Source organism: Salvelinus alpinus, chromosome 4, assembly GCF_045679555.1.
Source record: "Salvelinus alpinus chromosome 4, SLU_Salpinus.1, whole genome shotgun sequence".
NCBI lineage: Eukaryota > Metazoa > Chordata > Actinopteri > Salmoniformes > Salmonidae > Salvelinus > Salvelinus alpinus.
In genome coordinates, this window is record NC_092089.1 from 90780945 (window position 1) to 90795872 (window position 14928).

The following is a 14928-nucleotide window of genomic DNA, read 5'->3' on the forward strand; positions in this document are numbered from 1 at the left end:
GTGTATAGGATACGGTCTAGTTATATTAATGAGGGTGAGTATAGTGTATAGGGTACGGTCTAGTTATATTACTGAGGGTGAGTATAGTGTATAGGATACGGTCTAGTTATATTACTGAGGGTGAGTATAGTGTATAGGGTACGGCCTAGTTATATTACTGAGGGTGAGTATAGTGTATAGGGTACGGTCTAGTTATATTAATGAGGGTGAGTATAGTGTATAGGGTACGGCCTAGTCATATTACTGAGGGTGAGTATAGTGTATAGGGTACGGTCTAGTTATATTACTGAGGGTGAGTATAGTGTATAGGGTACGACCTAGTTATATTACTGAGGGTGAGTATAGTGTATAGGGTACGGTCTAGTTATATTACTGAGGGTGAGTATAGTGTATAGGGTACGACCTAGTTATATTACTGAGGGTGAGTATAGTGTATAGGGTACGGTCTAGTTATATTACTGAGGGTGAGTATAGTGTATAGGGTACGACCTAGTTATATTACTGAGGGTGAGTATAGTGTATAGGGTACGACCTAGTTATATTACTGAGGGTGAGTATAGTGTATAGGGTACGGTCTAGTTATATTACTGAGGGTGAGTATAGTGTATAGGGTACGGTCTAGTTATATTACTGAGGGTGAGTATAGTGTATAGGGTACGACCTAGTTATATTACTGAGGGTGAGTATAGTGTATAGGGTACGGTCTAGTTATATTACTGAGGGTGAGTATAGTGTATAGGGTACGGTCTAGTTATATTACTTGCTGAGGGTGAGTATAGTGTATAGGGTACGGCCTAGTTATATTACTGAGGGTGAGTATAGTGTATAGGGTACGGTCTAGTTATATTACTGAGGGTGAGTATAGTGTATAGGGTACGGCCTAGTCATATTACTGAGGGTGAGTATAGTGTATAGGGTACGGTCTAGTTATATTACTGAGGGTGAGTATAGTGTATAGGGTACGGTCTAGTTATATTACTGAGGGTGAGTATAGTGTATAGGGTACGGCCTAGTCATATTACTGAGGGTGAGTATAGTGTATAGGGTACGGCCTAGTTATATTACTGAGGGTGAGTATAGTGTATAGGGTACGGTCTAGTTATATTACTGAGGGTGAGTATAGTGTATAGGGTACGACCTAGTTATATTACTGAGGGTGAGTATAGTGTATAGGGTATGGTATAGTTATATTACTGAGGGTGAGTATAGTGTATAGGGTACGACCTAGTTATATTACTGAGGGTGAGTATAGTGTATAGGGTACGACCTAGTTATATTACTGAGGGTGAGTATAGTGTATAGGGTACGGTCTAGTTATATTACTGAGGGTGAGTATAGTGTATAGGGTACGGCCTAGTTATACTACTGAGGGTGAGTATAGTGTATAGGGTACGGCCTAGTCATATTACTGAGGGTGAGTATAGTGTATAGGGTACGGCCTAGTCATATTACTGAGGGTGAGTATAGTGTATAGGGTACGACCTAGTTATACTACTGAGGGTGAGTATAGTGTATAGGGTACGACCTAGTTATACTACTGAGGGTGAGTATAGTGTATAGGGTACGGTCTAGTTATATTACTTGCTGAGGGTGAGGGTGAGAGACTCCTCTGCTGCTCTGATCTTGTTCTGTGCCTCCACATGGGTCATGTCTTCTGCGTTGGTCTCCCCGATGGACACCACCCAATCTCCCACGCCCACACCGGCCTGGGCGGCCTTACCCCCGGGGGTCAGCTGTAGAGGGAGAGAGGGAAAGAAATAAAGCCGGTCACTGACAAGAACACATTACGATTTCCTGTGAAACACTCAGCCTCTGTTTCACCCAACAGTATAGTTGCATAAGTACATGTGAAATAAAATAAATCACCTACTATTTCGTCTCGCCGCGTCTCTCAATATTTTCAGGGTTAAATGGAACAAACATCTGCCATAACCGACACAGTGCTTATTCAAATACGTCTCAAAGACAAACGTGTAAATGGTATTGTTCTGAAGCTAACCTAGTATAATTGATACACAACAAAGCAATTTGTGTTAATGAGTCAGTAACAGGGCTGATCTAGAGGGAAGACTAGGAGGATATCTAGTCAGTAACATGGCTGATCTAGAGGGAAGACTAGGAGGATATCTAGTCAGTAACAGGGCTGATCTAGAGGGAAGACTAGGAGGATATCTAGTCAGTAACAGGGCTGATCTAGAGGGAAGACTAGGAGGATATCTAGTCAGTAACAGGGCCGATCTAAAGGGAAGACTAGGAGGATATCTAGTCAGTAACAGGGCCGATCTAGAGGGAAGACTAGGAGGATATCTAGTCAGTAACAGGGCCGATCTAGAGGGAAGACTAGGAGGATATCTAGTCAGTAACAGGGCCGATCTAGAGGGAAGACTAGGAGGATATCTAGTCAGTAACAGGGCTGATCTAGAGGGAAGACTAGGAGGATATCTAGTCAGTAACATGGCTGATCTAGAGGGAAGACTAGGAGGATATCTAGTCAGTAACAGGGCTGATCTAGAGGGAAGACTAGGAGGATATCTAGTCAGTAACAGGGCTGATCTAGAGGGAAGACTAGGAGGATATCTAGTCAGTAACAGGGCCGATCTAAAGGGAAGACTAGGAGGATATCTAGTCAGTAACAGGGCCGATCTAGAGGGAAGACTAGGAGGATATCTAGTCAGTAACAGGGCCGATCTAGAGGGAAGACTAGGAGGATATCTAGTCAGTAACAGGGCCGATCTAGAGGGAAGACTAGGAGGATATCTAGTCAGTAACAGGGCTGATCTAGAGGGAAGACTAGGAGGATATCTAGTCAGTAACAGGGCTGATCTAGAGGGAAGACTAGGAGGAAATCTAGTCAACAACAGGGCTGATCTAAAGGGAAGACTAGGAGGATATCTAGTCAGTAACAGGGCTGATCTAGAGGGAAGACTAGGAGGATATATAGTCAGTAACAGGGCTGATCTAGAGGGAAGACTAGGAGGATATCTAGTGAAAGGGAACATATTGGTTAAGAACAGGATCAGAGAGATGAAAGTGCACACTGAAACATTCTAGGGCCTAGTATGTTCACGCCAATCAACAGATGTGTCCTGTCTTGCTCTTAACAGTAGTTAGCGGACCCCAGAGGGCCTTCTAACAATGTATTGACTAAATATACATACACAAAGCCATCAAGAGGATTCATGTTTGGGTCGGTTATCACCGGCTAATGATTTGTAGAGGGAACCTAAGGACTCTGTGTCTGACAAGTTCTCTCCCTCTCTCTCTGTGTGTGTGTGTGTGTGTGTGTGTGTGTGTGTGTGTGTGTGTGTGTGTGTGTGTTCAGCCAGATGGTTCCCCACACCACAACGAGGACATGAGGTAAGAGTCTAATCAGCACTATGACATCACTGCTTATGATCCACTACAGATGTGGACCGAAGCTTTGGAGTGAAGTTCAACTCCCGACAGGACAAGACAGAGAGAGAGAGAGAGAGAGAGAGAGAGAGAGAGAGCCAGACAGACAGACAGAGAGAGACACAGACAGAGACAGAGAGAGAGAGAGAGAGAGCCAGACAGACAGACAGAGAGAGAGAGACACAGACAGAGAGACACAGACAAAGAGAAACAGAGACAGAGACAGACAGACACAGACAAACAGAGACAGAGACAGACAGAGAGAGGCTCCGCCCCAAACGGTACCCTATTCCCTACAATAGTGCGCTACTTTAGACCAGAGCTCTATGGGCCCCGAATAGGGTGCAATTTTACCTTTATTTAACTAGGCAAGTCAGTTAAGAACAAATTCTTATTTACAATGACCAAACCTGGACGACTCTGGGCCAATTGTGCACTGCCCTATGGGATGTATATGATACTAGCTAGCGACACAACTCATCTGTTAAATGTACATCAGGGATGGGCAACTGGTGCCTTTTGTAGGCCTGAGGACCTGTAGAACCATCTCAAGGATGATCAATGGAAACAGGATGCAGCTGAGCTCAATTTCCTGTCTCATAGCAAAGGGTCTGAAACCTTTTTATTTACATAAGTTATCTGTTCATTTTTAATAAATAGGCAAACATTTCTAAAAAACAGTTTTTGCTTTGTCATTATGTTGTATTGTGATGTCATTATGGTGTATTGTGATGTCATTATGTTGTATTGTGATGTCATTATGTTGTATTGTGTTTAGATTGATTTATTCATTTTATTTGATCCGTTTTAGAATAAGGATGTAACGTAACAAAATGTGGAAAAAGTCAAGGGGTCTGAATACTTTCCGAATGCACTGTATAAAATCTTTAACTTTAAAATGTCCATTTGTTCTCGTCGCTGTCACGAGAGGGGGTTGCTAAAAAGACCCACTGAGGCCCCTCATTATGAGATCCCCCCCACCCCCATCAAAGTTGCCCATCCCTGCTGTACGTGATATGAGCTAGCATCACGACTCATCTCTTACCGTAGATTATATATTAGGGGAAAGGGAATACCGAGTTAGTTGCACAACTGAATGCATTCAACCAAAATACATAATAATATATATTTATTTATTATATATAAAATATAATTGCATTCAGCAAGTATTCAGACGCCTTCCCTTTTTCCACATTGTTACGTTACAGCCTTATTCTGAAATTGATAAAATACATTTTGTCATCAAGCTACACACAATACCCCATAATAACAAAGCAAAAACAGGTTTAGACATTTTTGCAAATGTATAAATAAAAAATAAAAAACAGAAATACCTTATTTACATTAGTATTCAGAGCCTTTGCTATGAGACAGGAAACAGGTGCATCCTGTTTCCATTGATCATCCTTGAGATGTTTCTACAACTTGATTGGAGTCCACCTGATGGTAAATTCAATTGATTTGATATGATTTGGAAAAGCACACCCCTGTCTATATTAGGTCCCACAGTTGACAGAGCATGTCAGAGCAAAAACCAAGCCATGAGGTCGAAGGAATTGTCCGTAGAGCTCCGAGACAGGATTGTGTCGAGGCACAGACCTGGGGAAGGGTACCAGAAAATGTCTGCAGCATTGAAGGTTCCCAAGAAAACAGTGTCCTCCATCATTCTTAAATGGAAGAAGTTTGGAACCACCAAGACTCTTCCTAGAGCTGGCCGCAGGGCTAAACTGAGCAATCGGGGGATAAGGTCCTTAGTCAGGGAGGTGACCAAGAACACTATAGTCACTCTGACAGAGCTACAGAGTTCTTCTGTGGAGATGGGAGAACCTTCCAGAAGCACAACACTCTCTGCAGCACTCCACCAAATCAGTCCTTTATGGTAGAGTGGGAGGACTGAAGCAACTCCTCAGTAAAAGACACATGACAACCCGCTTGGAGTTTGCCAAAAGGCACCTAAAGGACTGTCATGACGCTAGCTCTTTCAGTGAATTGGCTAGCAGAGATGTGAACAACCTCCCACCCTCCTGTTACGCCCACATCCTAAATTCCATGCAGAGACTCCTCTCTCCCTGACCATCCGCTCTCCCTGACCATCCGCTCTCCCTGACCATCCGCTCTCCCTGACCATCCGCTCTCCCTGACCATCCGCTCTCCCTGACCATCCGCTCTCCCTGACCATCCGCTCTCCCTGCATCCCAGAATTTGAGAATTGAACAATATTCCTATTTTGGAGAACGTGTAAACGGTTGGTTGGAGAAGCCTGCTACGACCCGGTCCGTTTTGTTTCATGTTTGTGACCTCATGAAAGACAATACAGCCACATTACCATAACTCTGTTTATACAGGAGCCTCCGTTATGAGGTTTGCATCTAATTATTGTATAAAATGAATGAGTAAAGATGAAACTATTTGCAAAATGATGTAATATAATGTGGGGCTGACTAAATTATATTAACTATCAGTCCGACACGGCACCACAGGTCACCTAACTGACTAGCTGATATTAACTAGCAGTCTGACAAGGCACCACAGGTCATCTAACTGACTAGCTGATATTAACTAGCAGTCTGGCACGGCACCACAGGTCACCTAACTGACTAGCTGATATTAACTAGCAGTCTGGCACGGCACCACAGGTCACCTAACTGACATTAACTAGCAGTCCGACACGGCACCACAGGTCATCTAACTGACTAGCTGATATTAACTAGCAGTCTGGCACGGCACCACAGGTCACCTAACTGACTAGCTGATATTAACTAGCAGTCTGGCACGGCACCACAGGTCACCTAACTGACTAGCTGATATTAACTAGCAGTCTGGCACGGCACCACAGGTCACCTAACTGACTAGCTGATATTAACTAGCAGTCCGACAAGGCACCACAGGTCATCTAACTGACTAGCTGATATTAACTAGCAGTCCGACAAGGCACCACAGGTCATCTAACTGACTAGCTGATATTAACTAGCAGTCTGGCACGGCACCACAGGTCACCTAACTGACTAGCTGATATTAACTAGCAGTCTGGCACGGCACCACAGGTCATCTAACTGACTAGCTGATTTTAACTAGCAGTCTGACAAGGCACCACAGGTCATCTAACTGACTAGCTGATATTAACTAGCAGTCTGGCACGGCACCACAGGTCATCTAACTGACTAGCTGATATTAACTAGCAGTCCGACAAGGCACCACAGGTCATCTAACTGACTAGCTGATATTAACTAGCAGTCTGGCACGGCACCACAGGTCATCTAACTGACTAGCTGATTTTAACTAGCAGTCTGACAAGGCACCACAGGTCATCTAACTGACTAGCTGATATTAACTAGCAGTCTGGCACGGCACCACAGGTCATCTAACTGACTAGCTGATATTAACTAGCAGTCTGACAAGGCACCACAGGTCATCTAACTGACTAGCTGATATTAACTAGCAGTCTGGCACGGCACCACAGGTCATCTAACTGACTAGCTGATATTAACTAGCAGTCTGGCACGGCACCACAGGTCATCTAACTGACTAGCTGATATTAACTAGCAGTCTGGCACGGCACCACAGGTCATCTAACTGACTAGCTGATATTAACTAGCAGTCCGACACGGCACCACAGGTCATCTAACTGACTAGCTGATATTAACTAGCAGTCCGACACGGCACCACAGGTCACCTAACTGACTAGCTGATATTAACTAGCAGTCTGGCACGGCACCACAGGTCATCTAACTGACTAGCTGATATTAACTAGCAGTCTGGCACGGCACCACAGGTCATCTAACTGACTAGCTGATATTAACTAGCAGTCCGACAAGGCACCACAGGTCATCTAAGTGTAACAGTAGAGGATAGGATTATACTAGCGTCAATGATTTTTCAACGATGTCATGTAGATAAATTGGATCATTCCTGACAACAGACATGAGTTACAGCCACATCACATTCTGTAGGGAACAGGCTGCATACATGAACCTTAAACCACACGTGCACTCTGAGTCCCTTCCCTGCCAGGCCTGCTGCAGCAGGGTCCCAAATGGCACCCTCTCCGCACAGGGCTCTGTTCAAACAAAGTGCACTATATAGTGAATAGGGTGCCACTTGGAGACGCACGAAAGTGTCCTTTAAAAATAAAAAAAAATACTCTAGACATCCAGAGAGGCTGTTAATACACATGTCGGAGATCGTATGAAGAGAGAAGAGATGCCAGAATGTGCTTAGTAAGGGCCTTACTCAGCCTTGTCCCGGAGGCTTAACGAAATGTGTCAAAGTCTCAGATCACTGAGAGTACAAAGTGTTCAACATCAGATCACACACAACAAAAAAAAAAGGAGAGCGAGCGGGAGAAAGCCAAAGCAAGGCTGAACATCACACGGCTGAACCCTGGCTGGAATACTGATTTCTGTCATGGAGACATCGTCTGAGTCCCAAATAGAGCCCTAGTGCACTACATGGGGACTATGATGGTGCATAGAGCCCTGGTCAACAGTAGTGCACTACATGGGGACTATGGTCCATAGAGCCCTGGTCAACAGTAGTGCACTACATGGGGACTATGGTCTGATTTGGGATGCAGGCCCTGGTCTGTGTAGACATCGATTACCCTGTCCTATCCTGTTATTGATCCCTTCAGACTATTGGCTCATGAATGATCAGAGGATTCTAGACCCTAAATCTTTGGTTTCTGTCGTGTTCCACTAAAGCTATACGATTCAACTGCTTTGATTCAGCACATTAAAACACAGACTGAGAGAAAGTCTAGTCCCGTATCGGAGGATACAGTTCCCTTGTGGTTTAACTTCACCTTTCCTTGACTGTAGACAACTAGAAGGGGGGGGGAAGCCAGGTCGTTCAAGATTGATGTTGAAATTGGACGTCTATCCAAGGACATTGAGAAATGCCCTCAAAAACAGCCACTAGGGGCAACATTGAGAGCTATTACCATCAAGTAGGTGTGGGTAATCCCACGACTCGACTCTCTGGGTAATCCCACGACTCGACTCTCCGGGTAATCCCACGACTCGACTCTCCGGGTAATCCCACGACTTGACTCTCCGGGTAATCCCACGACTCTCCGGGTAATCCCACGACTCTCCGGGTAATCCCACGACTCTCCGGGTAATCCCACGACTCTCCGGGTAATCCCACGACTCTGGGAGGTTGTGGATCAGAAGGTTGTGTGTTTGCTCCCAGTCGTGGACACTGGTTTCTATTTTAACTCTATCCCAAAACCTTAACCCTTCAGAATGAGTGTCTAAAAACGTAACCCTTAACTTGGAAATGAGACGATACACAGATGTAGGAGTAACGCTGACGTTTGAAGAACGTGGATAAAATTCTGCAGTCAGGCAGCTTGTTGAAAAAAAGCATCTGGTTTGGTTTGTTTTCAGGGGGGGAATAAATACGTCAAAAACATCAAAATATAAGAACATTAAATATATTCCTCATGAAAAACGACTTAACATCAAGTTAATCACCTATGATCTACCTAGGCTGGAAACAATTAAAGATATAACTAAAAAGGTGTTGTTACAGCTTCTCTGCATCTGTTACAGAGAAACACAACAACACATGTCGGCCCTCAGGTGACTGGTATTCTGAGGCAGCATGGGCTGAGAGACAGAGAGAGACAGTAAGGCCTGGCAGAGCAGGTTATAATAGAAACCAGTAGAGACAGTAAGGCCTAGCAGAGCAGGTTATAATAGAAACCAGTAGAGAGAGTAAGACCTAGCAGAGCAGGTTATAATAGAAACCAGTAGAGAAAGACAGTAAGACCTAGCAGAGCAGGTTATAATAGAAACCAGTAGAGAGAGTAAGACCTAGCAGAGCAGGTTATAATAGAAACCAGTAGAGAGAGTAAGACCTAGCAGAGCAGGTTATAATAGAAACCAGTAAGGCCTAGCAGAGCAGGTTATAATAGAAACCAGTAGAGAGTGTAAGACCTAGCAGAGCAGATTATAATAGAAACCAGTAGAGAAAGACAGTAAGGCCTAGCAGAGCAGGTTATAATAGAAACCAGTAAGGCCTAGCAGAGCAGGTTATAATAGAAACCAGTAAGGCCTAGCAGAGCAGGTTATAATAGAAACCAGTAGAGACAGTAAGACCTAGCAGAGCAGGTTATAATAGAAACCAGTAAGGCCTAGCAGAGCAGGTTATAATAGAAACCAGTAGAGACAGTAAGACCTAGCAGAGCAGGTTATAATAGAAACCAGTAGAGAAAGACAGTAAGACCTAGCAGAGCAGGTTATAATAGAAACCAGTAAGGCCTAGCAGAGCAGGTTATAATAGAAACCAGTAGAGACAGTAAGACCTAGCAGAGCAGGTTATAATAGAAACCAGGAGAGACAGTAAGGCCTAGCAGAGCAGGTTATAATAGAAACCAGTAGAGACAGTAAGGCCTAGCAGAGCAGGTTATAATAGAAACCAGTAGAGACAGTAAGGCCTAGCAGAGCAGGTTATAATAGAAACCAGTAGAGACAGTAAGACCTAGCAGAGCAGGTTATAATAGAAACCAGTAAGGCCTAGCAGAGCAGGTTATAATAGAAACCAGTAGAGAGAGTAAGACCTAGCAGAGCAGGTTATAATAGAAACCAGTAGAGAGAGTAAGACCTAGCAGAGCAGGTTATAATAGAAACCAGTAGAGAGAGTAAGGCCTAGCAGAGCAGGTTATAATAGAAACCAGTAGAGACAGTAAGGCCTAGCAGAGCAGGTTATAATAGAAACCAGTAGAGAAAGACAGTAAGACCTAGCAGAGCAGGTTATAATAGAAACCAGTAGAGAGAGAAAGACCTAGCAGAGCAGGTTATAATAGAAACCAGTAGAGAGAGAAAGACCTAGCAGAGCAGGTTATAATAGAAACCAGTAGAGAGAGAAAGACCTAGCAGAGCAGGTTATAATAGAAACCAGTAGAGACAGTAAGGCCTAGCAGAGCAGGTTATAATAGAAACCAGTAAGGCCTAGCAGAGCAGGTTATAATAGAAACCAGTAGAGACAGTAAGACCTAGCAGAGCAGGTTATAATAGAAACCAGTAGAGAAAGACAGTAAGACCTAGCAGAGCAGGTTATAATAGAAACCAGTAAGGCCTAGCAGAGCAGGTTATAATAGAAACCAGTAGAGACAGTAAGACCTAGCAGAGCAGGTTATAATAGAAACCAGGAGAGACAGTAAGGCCTAGCAGAGCAGGTTATAATAGAAACCAGTAGAGAGAGTAAGACCTAGCAGAGCAGGTTATAATAGAAACCAGTAAGGCCTAGCAGAGCAGGTTATAATAGAAACCAGTAGAGAGTGTAAGACCTAGCAGAGCAGATTATAATAGAAACCAGTAGAGAAAGACAGTAAGGCCTAGCAGAGCAGGTTATAATAGAAACCAGTAAGGCCTAGCAGAGCAGGTTATAATAGAAACCAGTAAGGCCTAGCAGAGCAGGTTATAATAGAAACCAGTAGAGACAGTAAGACCTAGCAGAGCAGGTTATAATAGAAACCAGTAAGGCCTAGCAGAGCAGGTTATAATAGAAACCAGTAGAGACAGTAAGACCTAGCAGAGCAGGTTATAATAGAAACCAGTAGAGAAAGACAGTAAGACCTAGCAGAGCAGGTTATAATAGAAACCAGTAAGGCCTAGCAGAGCAGGTTATAATAGAAACCAGTAGAGACAGTAAGACCTAGCAGAGCAGGTTATAATAGAAACCAGGAGAGACAGTAAGGCCTAGCAGAGCAGGTTATAATAGAAACCAGTAGAGACAGTAAGGCCTAGCAAAGCAGGTTATAATAGAAACCAGTAGAGACAGTAAGGCCTAGCAGAGCAGGTTATAATAGAAACCAGTAGAGACAGTAAGACCTAGCAGAGCAGGTTATAATAGAAACCAGTAAGGCCTAGCAGAGCAGGTTATAATAGAAACCAGTAGAGAGTAAGACCTAGCAGAGCAGGTTATAATAGAAACCAGTAGAGAGAGTAAGACCTAGCAGAGCAGGTTATAATAGAAACCAGTAGAGAGAGTAAGGCCTAGCAGAGCAGGTTATAATAGAAACCAGTAGAGACAGTAAGGCCTAGCAGAGCAGGTTATAATAGAAACCAGTAGAGAAAGACAGTAAGACCTAGCAGAGCAGGTTATAATAGAAACCAGTAGAGAGAGAAAGACCTAGCAGAGCAGGTTATAATAGAAACCAGTAGAGAGAGAAAGACCTAGCAGAGCAGGTTATAATAGAAACCAGTAGAGAGAGAAAGACCTAGCAGAGCAGGTTATAATAGAAACCAGTAGAGACAGTAAGGCCTAGCAGAGCAGGTTATAATAGAAACCAGTAAGGCCTAGCAGAGCAGGTTATAATAGAAACCAGTAGAGACAGTAAGACCTAGCAGAGCAGGTTATAATAGAAACCAGTAGAGAAAGACAGTAAGACCTAGCAGAGCAGGTTATAATAGAAACCAGTAAGGCCTAGCAGAGCAGGTTATAATAGAAACCAGTAGAGACAGTAAGACCTAGCAGAGCAGGTTATAATAGAAACCAGGAGAGACAGTAAGGCCTAGCAGAGCAGGTTATAATAGAAACCAGTAGAGACAGTAAGGCCTAGCAGAGCAGGTTATAATAGAAACCAGTAGAGAGAGTAAGGCCTAGCAGAGCAGGTTATAATAGAAACCAGTAGAGACAGTAAGACCTAGCAGAGCAGGTTATAATAGAAACCAGTAAGGCCTAGCAGAGCAGGTTATAATAGAAACCAGTAGAGACAGTAAGACCTAGCAGAGCAGGTTATAATAGAAACCAGTAGAGACAGTAAGGCCTAGCAGAGCAGGTTATAATAGAAACCAGGAGAGACAGTAAGGCCTAGCAGAGCAGGTTATAATAGAAACCAGGAGAGACAGTAAGGCCTAGCAGAGCAGGTTATAATAGAAACCAGTAGAAACAGTAAGACCTAGCAGAGCAGGTTATAATATAAACCAGTAAGGCCTAGCAGAGCAGGTTATAATAGAAACCAGTAGAGACAGTAAGACCTAGCAGAGCAGGTTATAATAGAAACCAGTAGAGAAAGACAGTAAGACCTAGCAGAGCAGGTTATAATAGAAATCAGTAGAGAGAGAAAGACCTAGCAGAGCAGGTTATAATAGAAACCAGTAGAGAGAGACAGTAAGACCTAGCAGAGCAGGTTATAATAGAAACCAGTAAGGCCTAGCAGAGCAGGTTATAATAGAAACCAGTAGAGACAGTAAGACCTAGCAGAGCAGGTTATAATAGAAACCAGGAGAGACAGTAAGGCCTAGCAGAGCAGGTTATAATAGAAACCAGTAGAGACAGTAAGGCCTAGCAGAGCAGGTTATAATAGAAACCAGTAGAGACAGTAAGGCCTAGCAGAGCAGGTTATAATAGAAACCAGTAGAGACAGTAAGACCTAGCAGAGCAGGTTATAATAGAAACCAGTAAGGCCTAGCAGAGCAGGTTATAATAGAAACCAGTAGAGAGAGACAGTAAGACCTAGCAGAGCAGGTTATAATAGAAACCAGTAAGGCCTAGCAGAGCAGGTTATAATAGAAACCAGTAGAGACAGTAAGACCTAGCAGAGCAGGTTATAATAGAAACCAGGAGAGACAGTAAGGCCTAGCAGAGCAGGTTATAATAGAAACCAGTAGAGACCGTAAGGCCTAGCAGAGCAGGTTATAATAGAAACCAGTAGAGACAGTAAGGCCTAGCAGAGCAGGTTATAATAGAAACCAGTAGAGAAAGACAGTAAGACCTAGCAGAGCAGGTTATAATAGAAACCAGTAAGGCCTAGCAGAGCAGGTTATAATAGAAACCAGTAGAGACAGTAAGACCTAGCAGAGCAGGTTATAATAGAAACCAGTAGAGAAAGACAGTAAGACCTAGCAGAGCAGGTTATAATAGAAACCAGTAAGGCCTAGCAGAGCAGGTTATAATAGAAACCAGTAGAGACAGTAAGACCTAGCAGAGCAGGTTATAATAGAAACCAGGAGAGACAGTAAGGCCTAGCAGAGCAGGTTATAATAGAAACCAGTAGAGAGTGTAAGACCTAGCAGAGCAGATTATAATAGAAACCAGTAGAGAAAGACAGTAAGGCCTAGCAGAGCAGGTTATAATAGAAACCAGTAAGGCCTAGCAGAGCAGGTTATAATAGAAACCAGTAAGGCCTAGCAGAGCAGGTTATAATAGAAACCAGTAGAGACAGTAAGACCTAGCAGAGCAGGTTATAATAGAAACCAGTAAGGCCTAGCAGAGCAGGTTATAATAGAAACCAGTAGAGACAGTAAGACCTAGCAGAGCAGGTTATAATAGAAACCAGTAGAGAAAGACAGTAAGACCTAGCAGAGCAGGTTATAATAGAAACCAGTAAGGCCTAGCAGAGCAGGTTATAATAGAAACCAGTAGAGACAGTAAGACCTAGCAGAGCAGGTTATAATAGAAACCAGGAGAGACAGTAAGGCCTAGCAGAGCAGGTTATAATAGAAACCAGTAGAGACAGTAAGGCCTAGCAGAGCAGGTTATAATAGAAACCAGTAGAGACAGTAAGACCTAGCAGAGCAGGTTATAATAGAAACCAGTAAGGCCTAGCAGAGCAGGTTATAATAGAAACCAGTAGAGAGAGTAAGACCTAGCAGAGCAGGTTATAATAGAAACCAGTAGAGAGAGTAAGACCTAGCAGAGCAGGTTATAATAGAAACCAGTAGAGAGAGTACGGCCTAGCAGAGCAGGTTATAATAGAAACCAGTAGAGACAGTAAGGCCTAGCAGAGCAGGTTATAATAGAAACCAGTAGAGAAAGACAGTAAGACCTAGCAGAGCAGGTTATAATAGAAACCAGTAGAGAGAGAAAGACCTAGCAGAGCAGGTTATAATAGAAACCAGTAGAGAGAGAAAGACCTAGCAGAGCAGGTTATAATAGAAACCAGTAGAGAGAGAAAGACCTAGCGGAGCAGGTTATAATAGAAACCAGTAGAGACAGTAAGGCCTAGCAGAGCAGGTTATAATAGAAACCAGTAAGGCCTAGCAGAGCAGGTTATAATAGAAACCAGTAGAGACAGTAAGACCTAGCAGAGCAGGTTATAATAGAAACCAGTAGAGAAAGACAGTAAGACCTAGCAGAGCAGGTTATAATAGAAACCAGTAAGGCCTAGCAGAGCAGGTTATAATAGAAACCAGTAGAGACAGTAAGACCTAGCAGAGCAGGTTATAATAGAAACCAGGAGAGACAGTAAGGCCTAGCAGAGCAGGTTATAATAGAAACCAGTAGAGACAGTAAGGCCTAGCAGAGCAGGTTATAATAGAAACCAGTAGAGAGAGTAAGGCCTAGCAGAGCAGGTTATAATAGAAACCAGTAGAGACAGTAAGACCTAGCAGAGCAGGTTATAATAGAAACCAGTAAGGCCTAGCAGAGCAGGTTATAATAGAAACCAGTAGAGACAGTAAGACCTAGCAGAGCAGGTTATAATAGAAACCAGTAGAGACAGTAAGGCCTAGCAGAGCAGGTTATAATAGAAACCAGGAGAGACAGTAAGGCCTAGCAGAGCAGGTTATAATAGAAACCAGGAGAGAC

At 43.4% G+C, this 14928-nt stretch overlaps 1 protein-coding gene across 4 annotated transcripts in view; it reads right to left on the bottom strand.

The window, feature by feature from the left end:
• Positions 1–14928, bottom strand: part of LOC139574660 (PDZ and LIM domain protein 7-like) — a 108058-nt gene that overhangs the window by 59014 nt on the left and 34116 nt on the right. For all 4 annotated transcript variants that reach the window (XM_071399428.1, XM_071399430.1, XM_071399429.1 and 1 more), the window contains exon 3: positions 1582–1733. In XM_071399428.1, coding sequence (XP_071255529.1) covers positions 1582–1733 — 152 coding nt within the window. The remainder of the gene's footprint in view (positions 1–1581; positions 1734–14928) is intronic.